This window comes from Cupressus sempervirens, chromosome 9 (genome assembly GCF_028749045.1).
Source record: "Cupressus sempervirens isolate cs-2001-9-10 chromosome 9, ASM2874904v1, whole genome shotgun sequence".
Classification (NCBI taxonomy): Eukaryota; Viridiplantae; Streptophyta; class Pinopsida; order Cupressales; family Cupressaceae; genus Cupressus; species Cupressus sempervirens.
The window spans coordinates 321,710,938-321,730,286 of record NC_143126.1 but is presented as its reverse complement, the minus strand read 5'-3'; the positions used below and the strand labels follow the sequence as shown (position 1 = coordinate 321,730,286).

Below are 19,349 nucleotides of genomic sequence, written 5' to 3'. Positions count from 1 at the left end.
AGACCTTACAGCTGGGCATGTCGAATGTAAATCTTATGATTATATTATGAGAATGGGCATTATTTTGGATCTAAATATATGTGTTATTATTTATTCTTCCACTATGTGGTTATTTGTTGGGGGCTACGACATCTCCTTTGAGGATTCTCCTACCTTGCATTGCTTCTGTATGGTACAAAAACAAATACATGCACAAAATTAAATCCTCGTTGGGCCTTTTTGAGATGTCTAAAGTGTCTCATACGGAGAGAAGTTGATCAAGTTACAGATACTATGTCTAGGGTAGGAATATCTTTAAAAGATCAAAACAAAGAGAAAATTTGTTAAGAACTTTAGAGGGATTGAGGAAGGAGATTTTGATTCATGGTGTCCTATTGATTAAAGTAATGTGCTAGAAGATGGCCTCAAAGGAAGGGTAATGTAGCCATTTAGTGTTATTGAAACTTGATAAAGGGTTATTCCTAGAACAGAATTCATAATTCAAAAAGGAAGTTTTCCATCTATATGCTATCATCGGGTGGGCTTAAGTTTTCATGATGATGCTATAAGGAACTAAAAGGTGAGAAAGGATTATTTAAATGTAGATGAATTTGTGAAAGTATGCCTTCATTATTACATGATCAGCCAAAGGTGAGATGAATTTATTGATTCGCATCAGGTTTGAGGAAGAAGCCTCTAGATTAAGCAACATGCGAGCATGGGAAAAATAAACGCAAGACGTATGATTATTAATTTGCATCTAGTAGTAGCTCCTTCATCCAAGTTGTCAAGTTAAAGAACAAAAAAAAAGAGTGGAATCGAGGCAAATTTTTCCCTACTTACTTTCAATCAATTGCAAGTATTTAAAGGGGAGGTGATTGTTAAGAGGACGGGAGGGATTTTCTTAATAGATGGTCCAAGATTCTGGCAATGCATCAACATTATCTTTGGCAAAGAGTTCATGACGACAGAGCATAAGTTTAGAACAAATGTGGATATCTCCTCTATGTTTTTGGCATGCGCTTTATAGCTTGGGTTGAGAGAGGAGGCTTTGTGGATGATGAGGGCATGTGTACAACCTTAGTGGTCTAAGCGAATGGTATTGATTATTAGATTGGCAAAGCTAGGTGTAGAGTTGAGGACAAACGATAGTTTGTGGAGGGTTATGAAAGGTTTGTCTTAGGCTTTCAAGTCTCTTGTGGTGTGAAGTACCAGAGCACACAAGGTGAACAGAATTAAAGGAGCAAGGAGGGGATGGGAAATGTTGAAGCAATTGTTGCAAATGTTGGAGGAGGAGAAGCGCTACATGGTGATGGATAAGCAACCTAAAGAAAAGCTAGTCAATAAAACAAAGAAAGCTTAGTCAAATACCAGGGGTGGGTTCCTCATACTAGTTGAATCCAAGGATGCTATGCTCAAGGCAATACAAGACAAGTAGGATGCTTGACAATGCTCCGTTGGTTTTTTGTGGGTCTTCCTTTTTGGATGGTAATTAGGTATAGGAGTTGTCATCCCATTTGAAGAATGTAGGGCTTATATGAATTTTATTCATGAATGTAGTAATTATGTGAGTTATCTACACAATTAGGGCATAGTTAATCATGTTTGTGTAGATCTTTAAGGTGTGTAGTAGGAGATAATAGGATGGTAGTATAGTGCCTTTCATGGATAACTATTTGAACAAACTATAAAATATTTCCATTTATGATGTTATAAATTTAATTTTTAGTATTAAAGAAATATATAAAATTATCATCAATAAAAAAAAATCATTTTCACATTTAATTGTTTAAATTTTCACATTTAATTGTTTAAATTTTAACTTAAAAATTAAAACTGCAACAAAATAAGTAAATATATATTCCAACAATGTTAAAACTTAAGTAGTATAATTTAGTAAAGAATAAACAATTAAAAACATATTAATAGATTTCATTTATATTCACTAATGCTACCCACGGATGTGTTTCCACCCAAATTAGAGGCATTTCAAAAATGAGTACTGTACTGAGGAGGGGAAATGGCAAGAATCATTTCCTAGCCATCCCAAGAGAGGCAAAAAAATCAAGAGACATTTCCAAAACGTGCAAACGGTAAGGGCATGGTTTGGAGATGGCAGACCATCCTTGAGAGAGTTGGGACATCTCAACCGTCCCCAACATCAATAAGCAGCAAAACAAAAACAAAAAAAGTAATGCTTAAAAAACATTTATGGGCAAAACCATGTAATCTTTTTATCTGAAGCATTTTATTATGAAATGCTAATACAAATCCTCTCAGTTAATGTGATTGGCTATTATGAAAAGCTTGCTTTTAGTACTATGTTGAATGTATAATGTAATGTTCGTCTTACTATGTTAATGTAATGTTCAAAAAGATAAAATCCAGTAGTAGCATCTGCAATACAATAATCTTCAGCATCGAAGCCTATATTTTGCACAAACTGATCTATGCAATGAGAACATATATCTACTACTCATAAGGAAAGAAATTAATTGTTAAGGTGCTACTTTGTAGAGCATTGGTGTATAGTTTCCTAAAGCCCTCAGAAGGCCATATTAGCTTCATCTTGTATTAGACAATTTGTTGTAAGTTTGGAAGGTAAATCATTACTTCATTATCATTATGATCTATAAGATCAAAGAGGAAAAATTTTAATTTTATATCTATTAGTGTGGAATTATTCATAGATGATATTGAAACTTGAACTCTCATTTCAAGTTTCAACTCAATTGCTATGAATAATGTATATATCTTGATGAATAATTTTGGATTTGTCAAAGTTATCATATGAATATAATTGAAATTTCAGATTTCCCTTTATATTTTATATTTTCCCTTTTCTTATATAGCCATCGTTGCCATCCCCTATTCCGGATTTAAAAAAATTGTCTTGTAAACTCATTTCTCCTTCCCCCCGCCCATATAACTAAGGGTAACTCAAAGATTTATTTATTTTAATATAAAAAAAAAACTCTAGTATTTTAATTGACTACAAACAACTTAATATAAATATAAAATTTTGAACAATAGATTTTTCTAAATCTATAAAAATTAAAATCCTAAAACATAGTATAATTGTGTTGGAAGAAACTCAAGAATATGGGCCGCTGAAATAGAAATAAATAATTGCACAATTGAAGTTTTTAAAATTATATTTAGGAAGGAATTCAATACCCTCACTTTTGTTTCAGTTAATTAAGATGCAACAAAGGTATTCATATAGGCATCCTATACCTAATTACAAATGACAAGGAAAGGCTAAAATGTGTTCTTAAAACCCTTCATGGGTTGATTCTCTTTGTCGTTTGGTGAGTTTTGGGTAACGAGTTCATGATGGAAAACCACAAATACAAGGTAAATACCGACATTTTGCTTGTGGTTTTGTTGTTGTTGGACATTAGGGAGCCAAAGGAGAAATAAATGACCTTTGCAAGGCTCTCATTAAGAAACAATTTTTGGGTGATTTAAATTTGGTTTTGAAGGTGGCCAATTTTAGAGGTGGTGTAGTTCTTCCCTCTAATTTTTTAAAGCTTCAATAGAAAACAGAAATGATTTGATGGTTCACCTTTCTTTTCTATTTGAGATCTTCCAATCCTGCACATCAGCGCCAAAAAGTTGTGGAAGGCATAACTTTCCAAAAGAAAATTTTAGGTTTGGAGACTTCAAACAAGATCAATTGGCCAATCGAGTTCATCAACAAGGAGCAAATTAGATGACACAATTTCACATTGTGATTGCAATTAATATGTTTCTAGCATGTGTTTGTTATTAGAAGATTTTGAACGTACAGCACTTAATTTTGTTTATCTCTAGTTGTATGGAGCCCCTAGAAATTATTTGTAGTGTTTATTTAAGTTTATTGGATGTACAAAAAACTTGTATCCAAGCTTTTTTTGTATTTGTTTATGATTCATAAAATTAGGAGCAACACCCAAGGTTGCAATTTATCTATCAACAAAAAGAGGCAAATTACATCAAACTTATTAAATCCAAATCTCAAAATATCAAACTAAATAATTAGTGTTTTGGAGGCATGCATGGGTATGTTATCCAACACGTAACCAAGTCATATTGTACCCATATCCGTATTAGATACAACAATAAATGTGCATGGGAAGGGTTTGTATGTGTATCTAGCTATTCTGACTCCAACAACAAAATGTCTACAAGAAACACATTCCAAAAAAATGGCTTGATCATAGGTTACTATTATCTGGTCAATATTTTACCTTTAAATATTAGCATCTATGATAATCATCATGCATGATATTGGATTCATTGATGCCAATAAAACAAATATGCAGTTTGATTTTAAATTTTCACATAACATGATTCTGCCTACTCATAGAACTAATAGATTTCAATATTAAGAATAGTAGGAAAACATTTCTCCAATATTAAAGTTTTATATCCTTACAATGATGTTGGAACATCAACAAGGTACCAAAACAATGAAATAATTGCTTGCACAAACTTACAAGCCACCAGTTCTCCTGCAACCATTAAATGTTTATCACCCTCCTATGCCAACTCTTATGAATGTTGATTTTAAGGACCTATATGATAGGGGAGAGGACCCAATAGTTGAGCGGGGTCCAATAGTCGATCACCCTATCGTGAATATAGAGTCCAATCTTCCAACACATCTTTACTATATGTTGTAATTAATTGATCTATTTGTAAATATATAAAAATTCAAATGTTGATCAAAAATATACCAATACTTGAACACATGAAAACTTATAAATGTTATAGAAAAAATAAATAAATGAATTCATTAATAAGTGAAATAAATAACTTTTTATCTCAAACAAGATATCATAGCTATCTAATATATGTGTGTCACTCAAAACATAATATGCTCACTTAAATAAACATTGATATCTTAGTGTACACATACTATTCTTATGTGTACAACTATTGGGGTAGCAATGTCTATGCATAAAGTAAACCATATCAATAATATGTATCATCACAAATATAAAAGGTGAATACCAATAAATGTCTTGTATTTTCTTATGAAATGTGTGAGATTGTCAAAAAAAATTAGTGTTCAACTAATGGTCCCTTTGTGTTAAATATATGTTGTATTTTATATAATAATGTGTTATTTTCATAACAACAAATAATTTTTTTGTGTTGAAGTATTTGTCTTTTTGTGTTATTTATAAAAGTTAAATATAACAAATAGTTATGATTAATAATAATTATTTGATCCATTTAAGTTGCATATGTGTTACATTTCATACAGTTATACAATATTCTATTAACAACAAATGATAGTTTTAAATTCAATTAGTAGAGATTTTTAGATTAAGCTTTGGTCGAATGTTCAAAAAGTCATTTTTTAGACACATTTTATTAGGTGCACTATTTTAACGAGTTGCGTGATGAGTCACACCTTCAAACCTTAGTTCTAGGTAGCTCAATGTCCATTTTATATTTCAAAAAAAAAAACGAAGGTCTTACGACATCCCATGTAGCGGCTACATGTTGACGAAGTTAGCCCTCACGACTACTGGTTCCTCTCCCCCACCCATTGTTTATGCAAATCAATTGTCTTATTAATATTAACCATAGTTGGTTCATTGTTAGCAAGTTGTCGTGCAAGCTTTAAATTAATTGCCTAGATTAACAAAGGACAAAGAATGGATTAAATTAAGGTTCCTCAAATACAATGTAAAATGTTTGGCAAGGAAGGGAAGTGAAACAGATTCATTCCCTCCCTCATTGAGTTTTCATAGAGTCGAATGCATGTCCTTTTAGTATAAATGTCAAAGGAAAGCTATTGAGCTGCAAATCATTTTACAAAATATGGATTTGTATGGAGCAAGAGGAGATCCAATTTGATAGCACATCCACTCAACCAAAAAAGTGTTCTGCCCTCAAAGCTTTCTCTAAATGTGTTAAGCAAAAAGAAAACTTAAATGAAACCATATTTTTTGAGAGCTACAAAGCAATGTAACAAATAACACGTATATTGTTCCAAAAGAGGTAGAGATTTGTAATAGTATGTTTTAAGGACTTAGTTGGACAATTTGGATATCGAAGATTATACACTTAAATCATATCTCTTTCCTCTTGGTTTCACAATTATCGCGGTGGTACATTTTTAGGTAACATTTATAGTTTTCTCTTAATGTGTTACCTCACATCTAGTAGAGGATCTACATTATTTGACATTAATATTAAATTTTAATATACTATCCCTTTCATACCCTAACTACTTATATATAGCTTGTTGTTGTTTATCCTTTATATTTTTTTGATAAATACTCAAGCTTGATTTGTACCTAGGATGAAAAGGGCCTTCTCTAATTCTTTGTTCCCTTTTTCTCTCACATTTTGATGTTGATGGTTTCATAAAGTTGCCAACATGTGGGACCTTCTCAATAGGTGTACTCTATCCCTTTCATATCCCAATGACTCATTGTATATACACATGCCAATCTCGACAGTAATTATAACTTATTATTTTGTGATGTATATTCAAAAGCTTGATTTGAGCTTAAGGCCAAGAAGGTTTTCTACAATTCTTTGTTGTTCTTGTTTACTCTCTTATTTTGATGTTGATTTAAGCTTATATCACTTTGCTCCTATAGCATTATGGCCACCAAATTTGTACACAGTATCAGAGTTGTTATAGCCTTTTTTCTTCAAGATACAGGGGAAGCAAGCAATTCAAAGAAGAGGCATGCTTTGGGAATTACGTTGCACCTCCACTACTTTTTTATTAAGGTATTTTAGAGTATGACAAATCAAGTTCATGACAACATTTTGCAGTCCTAGAAAGTTTTAGGTAACTTGGGTGGTAACTTTCAAACCCATGATAACTTTTAAATTTGTCATGAAATTTTGGAGGGTATCTCTTCTCTTCCCTTTCTCTAGTTTCAATCAACATTTATTTTCTCCACCTCCAAGAGAATTATCATGATGCTTGCACTCCATATCCTCCCCTCATGAAGATTTTGAGCAACAAGTTACTCTTTTTTGCTTTTGTAAGTATATAACATATCACTTTTACCATCTTTGATCAAGCAACACTTGTTTTCCCTACCATAATAAATAAATTTTTGGTCAAACATGCATCCAAAGGAACAACATCCACAATCAATTCATCAACAAAATTTTGGTTCACTCCAAACTTCAATGCACATTGTATACTAAAAAGTAAAATGATGCCTTCTTAAATCCAACCCCAAGGCATAAGACTTGGGGAATTGGTAAGTTTTTTTTTAAAAAAATTGAACCAACTTTTTACACATGAAATTAGCTATCTAACAAGAACTAAAAGTGTAACATTTTTTACACCACCAACTTGAACTTTGAAGTTAACAATTTTTTATCACTCAATCTCCTCTTGTGCAAACAAATTAAAAGTATTCTTCTTTGTAGTCCAAGAACTTTCAAACCTTGTTTCCAAGCTATAGTCATATTTTAACCTTTGTTAAATATTATACTATATCCTTGTATATTATGTGTAAAATAATCTTCTTTTTTATATTTCTTATATGAGGATTTTTCTAAATGTGGCTTCCAAAAAGATTATCCACATCATGATGACAACAACAGTATACTTATCACGTCATTATACTTGTAGAATTTACCTTTTTGGCTTTTGCTCCTTTTCTCCTTGAATAGTATGGAAGACTTATCTACCTAGATGTTGAGTATGGCCAGACTCTTTATCTATTTCAACCAACATTATATGTTTGCTCCTTCATTTTAACTACTATGCAAATCATAAGATATGTTGATATGAACTCTCCTGACAATTGATAGATTTATGAGACATTTGACAACATGCTTGGGTAGACAAAAAAGTCATTCATAGCAAAGGTTGTACTTTGGGATTTTATGAGAAGCATTGTTGGCTCATTATATCATGGCAATGGAGCACTATAAACACCCCACTTTATTAAGGTAATATGTAGTTGACGCAACCTATGTTGTAAATCCCAAATGATATGTAGCTATGCATGGTAGAATGCAACTATCACATGATAAAGTGGTAAAAAAAAGGCTCATTAAGATGCTCTTAAAATGCACACTAATGAAGAGTCTACCTTAAACACACTAGCTAGCCTTTGTCAATCTCTAAGGTCCAATATTCAACAAATCAAAGGCAAGGACAAATAGAGTTGCATTAGCTCAAACTAATCCTAATGAATGATAGATGTGGAATGGCAATGATGTACTAAAGTTGAGGATCCATCTCATTCATGGGCTTTCGAAAACAATTGATCTTTCCTAATAAAAGAGGAAATGGTTGGCATACAACTTCATTCAATCCATCAAGAGGAGAAGCTTGTGGTTGAGCACATTGTCTTGTGGTTGCCAGATCAACAAATTCCTAAATATTGTCAAACTTCAACTACACAGTATAATGTTAATCCAAGAGATGCCACACAAATCAATGTGGAAGCATAGGATGAATTGGTTGGTGTTTCGTTGGTTGAGGCAACCCCTTGTGGTGGTAATGACTTAATGTTCAAAAAAGTTAATTAGGGGCAATAGCATTTTCTCTATGCTTTGTCATTTTGGTTAAAAATTGCAATCTTTGATTATTTTGTTGTAATTCTTATATAATATACATGCACAATCACAGTGAAAGCAATTAAATTTTATTCATTGTCTTGTTAGCACTCATGAAATCTATTCAACTCTAATCTTATGTATTAAGGCTCAACGGTATATATGCTCAATGTTTTATCAAAGTAACCACATGAATATTGTAGTCTTCTATACTTATCTAATTTTCCCTAGTCTTTGATAACCATCCTCTGCCTACCAAAAATCCATCTCAAAAAGGAGACTTTTTATCCCCTACCATCCTTATCTCAAAAACTTGTGTCTCACCACGTTAAGGTTGGTCTCCATCTTTGGAGTGTGCTTTTTTGTAGCTTTTGATGCCTTTGAAAAAGCACAAATCATTGGTGAGAGTATCCATGATGCTTTCTGCCATCTCCATTAATTAAAATATGTTTGTGACAACGACTTCTAGTTTGAGGTACCTCCCTTCATATCAAGGTCTTATATCATTCTTCTTAGTTCTATCTTCGCCTATGGGATTCTATGTCTCTTTGCAAAGTTACTAAATATCTTCTTCCACTTGATCTTGTTGTAGGCATGAACTTGCAAAGTCTCTCGCAGCAATTTATACAAAGAAAAAACTTACACTAATGTCACTTGATCCATAAACAAGGATGATTATACCATATGCAAGTCACTAACATACAAATTCATGAAATATCTTAAGCGCTAAAAACTTGTCAAACAATAACTTGTAATGTGTAAATGAGTGAAAACATTAAACACAAATAAGAAGACAAAGTATTTATTTCAGAGAACTACATAAGAGAGAAAAATCTGTCAAAATATATGACATATTACTTGAGCACAAATGTTCAATGGCAATTACAAGCTTTTGCACTTGGGCACACAATGAACTTGAATCTCAATGAATTCAGTCTCAAAAACCTCTAGAACAAGCCTTCTAACAAGTTTAATTAACTTACAACACATTTTACTGCTTAACTTACATTTGTGTAACGTTGTATGCAATTCCTATTTTGGTCTCCTAGGTCAACATAGATCTAGTGTAACAAGGGGACGCGCCCCCCCCCCCAAATCTGGGTCGTCTCGGAGACAGGCACGTCCCCGAGACAAGGGACGATGTTTTGGGCGACACCACTGCCGCCAAAAACAGCGAGACATCTCTGAGTGTGGGGGTGCGGGGGGATGCCAAAGAGTCTCCTTCATTGTGGGGGGATGCCTGGATGTTCTCGCAGCAAGCAAAAGAGGCACTTAAAAAATTAAAAAGTTGAACTCATTTTTTAAATGTTTTAATGTTTCTAATTTTATGGTATTGGATTATGGGGCTCATCCATTCCTCCTCCTTTGTTTAAAACCCTTCTATTCTTCATTTTAATTCACATTTGCATTTCTCATTGTTTGCAACAGCAAGAAGAAGAAGAGTGAAGAGTTGAGATAAGGGTTTGTGCAAGAGTGAAGAAAGTGTTTGCAAGTGAAAAGGGAGAGCCTAGGAGCAAGAAGAAGAAGAGGAGGGTGGTTTCGAGTTTACCAAATCTTGTTGAAGAAGTTTTTCAAGCAAAAGGTAGGGTTTGTAACTTATTTTTATGATTTTCAAATGCATGTTTATGAATTTTTTCGTTTGTTTAAACAACTTCTATTATCTCTGGACTCTTTGAAATGTCTATTTTCGTTTGTTTAAACTGAGACTTCTATTCTCTTTCTACTGTATTCATTAAATTTTTTTTTTAAAAAAAAATTGACTTCCAATGGTTCCATAGGATTTGGGCCATTTTGAATTGATTTCAGTATGTAAGAAATAACAAAAAAAGTTAATTTTTTTTTAAATATTAATAAACAATAAGCCTTTCCTATTCCGATTTCTAAATTTTTTGTTTCTTTGGTTGTAAATTGTTTCATTTTGTTATAGTTATGATTATCATTTATAAATTTAAATAAATTATAATAGATTAAGATTCTTGATGTTTTAGTTTTACAGTTTTTTTATTTAGCTTTATTAACTTTTGTTTTTTCATTTTGTGAAATGCAGTGTCACAATGAGCTCCTTCATTGATACTCATAGTGATGATGAGATGGAATTTCATTCAGATAGTGGCAATGAATCAGAATATGAACCTGAGCCTGAGGTTGGGGCTGAGGATGATGATAACACCGTTGAGAGGGGTGACCATGAGATTGGGGTTTTCGTTGGGCCAAATCAGCAAGGGGCCCAAACTAGTTCCACTTCCATGAGTACTAATTTTATACCATCTAGTACTCCATCTATTGGTTGCCCCTCCCCAGCTTTGGCACAATGTGCTAGGGGTAAGTTTGATCCAAAATCTCTTTTAAAACAATTTGCCACTAGAATAACAAGCGGATCAGGAATAGATGGCACAAGAAAGTGGAGATGCAATATTTGTGGTGAAGACTGGTATGGTAGCATCACTAGAGTGAATGTACACTTCCTCTTTTGGACTAGTAAAGGTGTCTTACCATGTAAGTTTTTGGCTGAATCCAAAAACTTGAAGATTAGAATTGAATTCAACAAGTTTTGGGAAGTTCCAGAGGACTTGGGCCTTCCAGTGCCTACTACCTTGGCTGGTAGGCAACAGATTCAGACTATACAAGAGGTGCATGAGCAATAAATACAGAGGTAACAACATCAACGCATGTCTTCTTCTAGACCACAGCATGAGCTTCATCTACTTCATTGCTAGGGGCAGCCTCTGCACCTTCTTCTACTTATAGCTCTATAGGTGTAGCAGTAGCTGAGACGACCAAGGGGAAACGCAGGGCACAATCTAGTGACAACAACCCTATAGCAAAATTGTTTGCAGCCCAGACGAGAGAGAAGTTAGATGCATGCATTGAGAGAATGTTATTTGTCAATGGCATTCCACTTCACATTGCTTGGTCTCCTTATTTTAAGGAGGCATTTCAGAAAGTAGCGAAAGCAGGATTACCATCATATGTGCCACCAAGTGAGCACAAATTGAGGACTAAAATTTTGGATGATGAGTATGCCAAGATTAGTGAGTCCACGGAGACCATGAGCGTTGTTTGGGAGGAATCAAGGTGCAACAATGTCATGGATGGGTGGAAGGACATTGCACACCGTCCACTCATCAATGTCATAGTCACATGTATGGAGGGCCCATTCTTTCTTAGGGCAATTGATTATTCAGGGCATCGAAAAGATGCTGATTTTCAGTTTCAAATTCTTCGGCAAGCCATTGAGAAGATTGCACCACAAAATGTGGTCCAAGTAGTGACATATGCAGCTCATGTGTGCAGAGCTGCTAGGAGGCTTATTGAGGCCACATATCGACATATTTGGTGGACCCCTTGTTGTGTGCATGCTATGAACAATGCTCTAAAGGATAGGGGGAAGATTAGTTGGATAAAGGGAGTGGTGAGTGATGGTAGAGATGTACAAATGTATATTTGCAACCAACACACCTCACATGCACTATTTAGAAGCTTCGCCAAGAAGGAGTTCCTGAAGCCAATTGAGACACAATATTGTTGTGAGGTTTTCACACCATCGCCCCAAATTTTGGGGACCCTGTTTTTTTATCGCCTCAGCAATAGTTTTTTGAAGTTGTCCACAAGTTTTTTTGAGTTTTGAAAATTTTGAGCCTTGGACAACTTTAGGCCAGTGGGAGAGACTCAGCTTATTTTCACCCTTTTTTTTAACTTGATTTTCCAGAACCACCAATTCTATCCTTAGGCCGAACAAATTTCAAAGTTAATTCCAACTTGGCAGGATAAAATTGTGAATTTTGTACTTAGACAGTTCCTTTTGAAAATTTGGATATAATTGTGTAAATTTGGATAATTTTCAAAAAATCAAAATTTTGTTAAATTTGGTCTTTTAGAAAATCTTAATTATTTTTGGTGAAAATTTTAATTTTTATGAAGATGAAATCAAATTGCACAATCGATTTTAGACTTTAGAGAAATAATTTTATGTGTTAAAATGCTAAAATTGCTTAGTTGAACCGATTGGAATTAAAATTGCAAAATGGATTAAATTGTCTTGAAAACTTTTTTGTCTTTAATGAAATTAGTAATTTAATAATGAAAAATGGCTTTTGGCTAGCCAAAATCCAATTTTAATGACGTATTAATTACTAAATCTTAATTAAATGGAAATATTTAACACCTCTAAGGCATTATTTATTTTGTTTTTGCAATTTTGGTCCAAATGGCAATTTAAAAAGTTAATTTTCATCATGGCAAAATTAATTTTGGTTAAGTATTTAATTGTGGGCCATAATTTTGCATTAATTATTTGTTTTTCTTTCTCTCAGGGTCCAAGTCGGCCAGCTAGGGAGGATTTGTGGAGTTGGCTATAAGAGGAAACTCCTTCCTCTTCTTTCCTCACTTCTCATCTTCTCCTCCTTGCTTTTGGGCAATTTTTATTTGAGGGCAGATTTCTCCATTGTTGGGCGAATTTTCTTCTTGGAGCAGCTCTTTGGTGTTGGGCGATTTTCCTTGCAAGGCAGTTTTTTCTCCATTTTTGGCGATTTTGGTCTTGAGGGCTGATTTCTCTTCCATTGGCGATTTTCTTAAGGACAAATTTGGCCATTGTCTTGGGCAATTTTTGGTGGGAAGGCAGATTTTCCATGGTGTTGGCAATTTTTTTTTTAGCAAACTGATTTTTTGCAAGGAGCTGCAATTTTTGCCCTAGGTTGGGCGATTTTATTTGAAGTTGAATAACATGATAAATTTTCGATTTGCAAGTGGATTTGAAATTCTCAAGGTTTGATCCTAAATCCGAAAAGTCATTGTTCGGCTATTAGCTAAGCTAAATTTTAATCATTTAGAGTTGAAAGGGATCCTTAAGCTGACATCCTTCTTCCATTCTAGTCTAAGGATTGCTTCCCTTGGTTCTGCTAGCCTTTTGGTCCACCACTCTACCATCCCGTAATAGGGCGATGAGTTGGAGGATGTTAGTGCAAGTAAGAATCCCAAGCGGACAAACACTAAGAAAGACAAAGAGGATATGATGCCCAAAACACCTTTCTTCTAGAAAATGAAGCGAATAACTAACACCAATATCGGTATAGCAGACATGATACGGATGAAGGACAGACTAAAAGAAGTGCAATCCCCCTTGGCAAAGAAGATACAGAGTACGGTGCTACATCACAGCCCAAGCGTCGACACTTCCATATCAACCATGATGAGTGACATTGGGGTGGCACTTGATTTTGAAGACATCAAAGGAGGATATCAATGAGACAGGACCTGGATCGAGATTGGATGAGTTAGGAAAAGTTGCTATCAAGAAGAAGCATCTGGGCACCCTTTCCTCTCTCAATGCTTTTATTGGATTTGCGAAAGAATATTAGAAGGATCATGAAAAGATGCTACAAGCAGCAGGCAACGTGGTGAAGTCAGCGAAATTTAGAGCGAAGCACACACCTTGTCCTCCTACGGAAGAAGTTAACGAAAAGCTAGCTAAGTTCATTGCCTTAGCTAAGAAAATGAAAGAAAGGGAAGAGTTATATTAGAAGATCATTTGATGTAAGCCCAAGTGGCAATTTTTCTTTCTTCTAGAATAGGACAAGTGTCTATTTCTGATTGGCCACCATTTTGGTGCCTTCTCATTGGTTGCCACTTTTAAACTTTTTTCATTGGTCCATTGACGAGGTGGTAGCTTCTCATTGGCCGATGGGGTGGCAACCCTAATTAGGATTTTTAAGATCCAATATGGATCGTTGATCTTGTTTTGATCTCCACCATCCGTTGCATTTTTTGCCCCTATATAAGGCCATTTGCTCTCATTTGTAAAGGGTCAGAGGAATTGTTGCTAAGATAATACCAAAATTGCTCTCTTTTTCATTGTTGTGACTTGCATGTTGATTAAGAACATTAAGTTTATTGCATGACTTCTACTTTCACATAGTTAGATTTCTTTTCAAGTTGTTAAAGTTGGTTGCATTTCAAGTTGTTTAAGCAAGAGTAAAGTAGATGGCTAATTGTATGGTGATGTTGGTAAATGTTTGATAGGGATCAATACTAGACCACTAGCATCCTAGCGGCTGGTTGGGAAGCCTTGTGTGGTAAACTAGTTCATTTTCCTTTGAATCATTACATATGTGGAGGTGGGGCTGCTAGTTAACCTTCATTAGATTCGATCCCCATCCATTTGCTAACCTTCCATTCATAGGAGTAGGAGTAGAATAGTGAGTAGCTCAGTAGTCGAAGTTTAGAGAAGGAAGTTAGAGAAGTAAGTCAAGTATCAGAACACATCCATTCACCTTCCACCACCACTGCTTTCCCACCAACATCATCATTGGCAGACACATCCTACATCATCACCACCATCAATATTGTCTGCCACTCGCATATTTCACAAACCCATCATCATCTCCATCATTCCACCAAAGTCCAAGTCATCCTTGAATGAACAACGTAAGGTTGCCTACGTGATTACCAACAAATCACATCGATAAAACTAAGTGAGTATCCGTCGGTGTAAGGAACATTGGAGTTATACTCATGTCTCATGAGCATTAACTTTTCAAGAGAGGGGTTGTATGTTTGATACTCTGTATCGAATATTCAATCACTAATATGTTATGTAGTGACATAAAACTCGCATCAACAAATATGCATCCTATTTCATTCTCTTGGAGAGAATGCTTGAGCTGCAAAAGCCACTGCAACTAATGGTTATGACAAATGAATGGAATAGGTGGGATGGTTCCAGGTCAAAGCAGGGGATGAGGGTGAAGGATATAGTTAAGAGTGATGTATTTTGGAGCGATGCAAATACATTGTCTCTATTATTAGGCCAGTCCTTGAGGTGATCAGATATGGAGATGGGGATGCGCCCACACTTGGAGAGGTGTATGAGTGCATTGATTCTATGCTTGGGCAGATGAGGGCAGTTGTGCGAGGGAAGGACCCCACATTAGCCTTCTACAATGATCACATTCGGCCTATTATTTAGCATAGATGGGACAAACTTACACACCCTTACACATGGCTGCATAAGCATTGAATCCAAGGTGGCACATGACTAGGCCTGGTAGAGTTACACCACTTCACGATGATTCAAGGTGATTTATATTATAGAACACTTTAAGACTTAGATTCTTATCATTTTATAAATTAAAATCATTCACATTACTAGCATCTTGATTCTTCTATTTGCTAATAATTTGTACTTTTTAAATTTTTTCAGGTGAAGGAGGGGTTCTTCAAGTGCATAGATAGGATGTATGACCTTGAGACAACAGCTAAGGTTCGCATTGAGTGGACCAAATTTGCTACTCTTAGGGGTTACAATCAAGCGGCAAAGGCGGATATCAAGACTATGGCACAAGAGGATCCCATTTTGTGGTGGTCAGCTTATGGAGCGAAATCTACAACCACCACACTAGCTATTTGTTTGCTATCCCAAGTACTTAGTTCCTCAACTTTTAACTTTTCATTATTCATTGTTCAATGATCATTGTTCAACTTCTAATTCCCGAGTCTTACATTGGCCAATTATTTTTCATCTCAGGTTTCTATTTCCTCAGCTTCTGAGAGGAATTGGTCTACGTATAGCTTCATCCACTCTCTTAAGTGGAATAGACTTACCTCTCAAAGAGCAAAGAAGCTAGTGGTTGTACACAGTGTGTTGTGTATCAATGACTGCAAGACAAGTGTGTGTAAGGAAAGCCCAGCATCACGATGGGATGTAGAACTTGAGGAGCCATCGCAGATTGATGAGGAGGAGGATGCTTTAGATCCAACCACAGGGCTAGTTGGTGTTCCCCTTTCGGCTCTTGATCTTGGAGAGACTGATAGTTCCTGTGGCGATGAGTTTCAACTTCCAACCTCCAGGGGATGATCATTGATCATTGATTTGGCATTTTGATTTGGACTCTTGGAGACTTGTAGTTTTTGTTTGCATTATATACTTATTTTGATATCATGATTCATGGCACATGATACTTATTGTAATCATCTTTATGTTATGACTCATATGTTCATTGATTACTATTAGATAGTAGAATCTAAATACTCATACTATTGATCTAAAGACTGATATATAGACTAATATTTATTATTTTCTGATGTTCAACGTTCAATGTTCATTGTTTGTTTGTTATTTGATCATGAATCATGACGTTCTAGTTGAAAACTTCAATGCAATGTTTAAGTTTTTTGCATCTTTGTATCTTATATTGTATAATTGTAGTACATCTTTTCATAACTAGCATTTTAAGTATCATATGTGTAGTATATGCACCCCTGCTCCCTCCGCCACCCCCCCCCCCCCCCCGGTCCCCCCGCCATCGTACCCTTGCCGTCACCAAATCAAGGCCCCTCTGTCCCCCCGTCCCCCCATCTCCTAGGGCGGTGTAACTATGCATAAATCATATGGCAAAAATATTATCATTTGGAATGCATTTATGAGAGGCAACTAATGTTTTTGATAAGAAAAATAGGTTTTTTAGAGTTCCTGAAACCTAAAAGTTATTACATATCATAGGGCTGTAAATAAAACAACAAAATCAATCATGTTATCATATCATAGGGGCAACTAATGTTATCTATACTTTCAAAATCAGATTTTGATTTGTGAAGGTGGCATCAATCATCTAAGTCAGCCTTAAACCTCCAATGGGATCTAAGAGTAATTCTAGACAAAATTGTAGATGTGTCTTGAGAATTGAGACAATGATGTGATCTTCATGTTTCAATGTGAGTGCAATAATATCTTGATGAGAAGCAATCAAAGGGCTCGTATAAATGTGGCTAATTCCCATTGCTTTAGATGCCCAACATGAAATTGAGAAATGAAATAACATTTTTTATGGCTTTAGGGAGGCTAAGGCAATAATTAGTATTCCTTACCTTTGCATATATAGTTATTGAGAAGATGTTGACTAGATATGTCATTCATAAAAATGGATAATATGTTGATTTTATTGCAAATGAAATCCAGTTAGGGAACGGCAAAAACCACAATCAGGTATTTTCCTTTTGGAGTCATCAGTGACGATCTGACTGCTAAGTTACCTAAAGAAAATTTTTAAAATGGAGAACCATTGCTGCCCTAAACTAACATTGGAAAAGGGATTAACTAGAAGAAAGATTGCATGGATGAAGCAAGCTAAATATTTGATGAATAACTGATAAGCGGGATGTTAAAATGCCCAAATGTTTAAAAACTGATGAAAAAATAGAAAAGTATGTGAGAATAAGTTAGGAACACCAAATGGACAATACAAATAAGATGAGAAAAAGCTTATTGTATCAAGAATTCGATCCTGGGTGAGACCGTGATGAAAAAGTCAAAGTAGGAGCAAATATTAAATGGAAAGCCAAAATGTGATATCTAATAAGAAGTGTAAAATGAGAATTTTCTGATTTTGAAATGAGGGAGTGGTGGAGGCGGGCTAGCACCTTGTCATAGAGTGCTCAGCCTCCAACAACATTCATACCAGCTACGAAGAAACCTTGAAAAAGCACCTTATTGGAGGAGGCAAGGCGTGACAAAACTACAAAGCTTCTGATCAAAATTCAATACATAAGGTCTGAGCTCGAGAAGAGATTACAAACATTATAGAGCTTTGGTGCTGAGAGGTCATGTGCTGACCCTGATCCCATATGCTGCTTCGCCTTAATGAATATTATTAAAAATCTTATATTCATTCAAAACGCTTTAAGAGAAAATCACTTTGACATACTAACACTAAATTTCAAAGGTATGAGTCAAAGCTGCAGTGCACTGATGGAACAATTGATAATTATATCCTCCAGTCAGATGCTAAAATTATCTTCACAGAACACGAAAAAATTAAGTTAAAGCCTGTTTCGATTTTATTTCCATATTAAGCGCATAGACTGTTTTATAAACATAGTACAGCTTCAAATTTTGATCTTCAAATATAAGTTAGATAGATATGGGGAAAGTGTGTGTGTGAGAGAGAGAGAGAGACCTTCTGGAAGTTTGTCTCCGTGTCGTTGTCATTGATGTAGATGATCTCACTAAGATGGTCAATTAACTTGAGCTCCCAAGTGTTCCGCTGGTTTATTTTCTACAAGCATTCGTCTACATGATATTATTTAAGTAAATCACTAGATTTGAAAGCAAATGGTTTTGATAGAGAAAGGACTAATGGCAAATCAAACGAAGGGGATTTAGAAAGTTACATTTTCGCTGGCGAGCTTGATGGTGTTGTGAAAAAGATCGAGAATTTGGTTCTTTGAAAGGAGGTCATCGTGTTCATTGACAGGGGGAGGCAGATCAACAATGGATTTCCTCCTGGTGGCTGCGGCACGCGCAGCTCGCACCTGAGCCCTCTCAAAATCGTCATCGTTGGGGCTCAGCAAACTGTTAGTCCTCCCTACGCCTTGAACCCTGCTCCTCAACGGTGTTTTACCATTCATCCTTACTGGAATTCGCTATTGCTGCCCACAGTGGAGAAGCCACGCCCTCATTCACAGCTCAAATTGACGGCACCTATTTTCCCCCGCTTTTTATCAGATTCAAAACAACTACTGCCGCTCTACCCCATGGGCTCCTCCAAATATCCATATACGATTATTTTTCATTTTATTTTTAAATCCTTGGCTTTAAGTCTCTAATTTTCTTCCTATTGCAATTATTTATTATTATTGCTATATTGAAGAAATCAACTTACCTTTGTTGATCAATGGTTGAGAGTATATTTAATGTCTTGCAAGACGATTGAAGAGGACTCGCGATCTTTTTTTTTTTTCCATTTTCTAGACAATTTGCTTTCAACTCATTTACCAATCCGCTTTCAACACATTTATTGTTCACATTTACTGTACTGCATTTTCTTTTAATCAACACA

General features: G+C 35.2%; 1 protein-coding gene across 2 annotated transcripts in view; it reads right to left on the bottom strand.

Annotated features, from left to right (window-relative positions):
- Positions 1-19,074, bottom strand: part of LOC149538665 (condensin complex subunit 2-like) — a 91,085-nt gene extending 72,011 nt beyond the window's left edge. For both annotated transcript variants that reach the window (XM_089799995.1, XM_089799994.1), the window contains exons 1-2: positions 18,682-19,074; positions 18,468-18,566 (exon numbers count right to left, since the gene is read on the bottom strand). In XM_089799995.1, the coding sequence (XP_089656121.1) occupies positions 18,468-18,566; positions 18,682-18,918 (336 nt within the window). In that variant the 5' untranslated portion in view covers positions 18,919-19,074. The remainder of the gene's footprint in view (positions 1-18,467; positions 18,567-18,681) is intronic.
- Between the last annotated feature and the right edge of the window lie 275 nt (positions 19,075-19,349).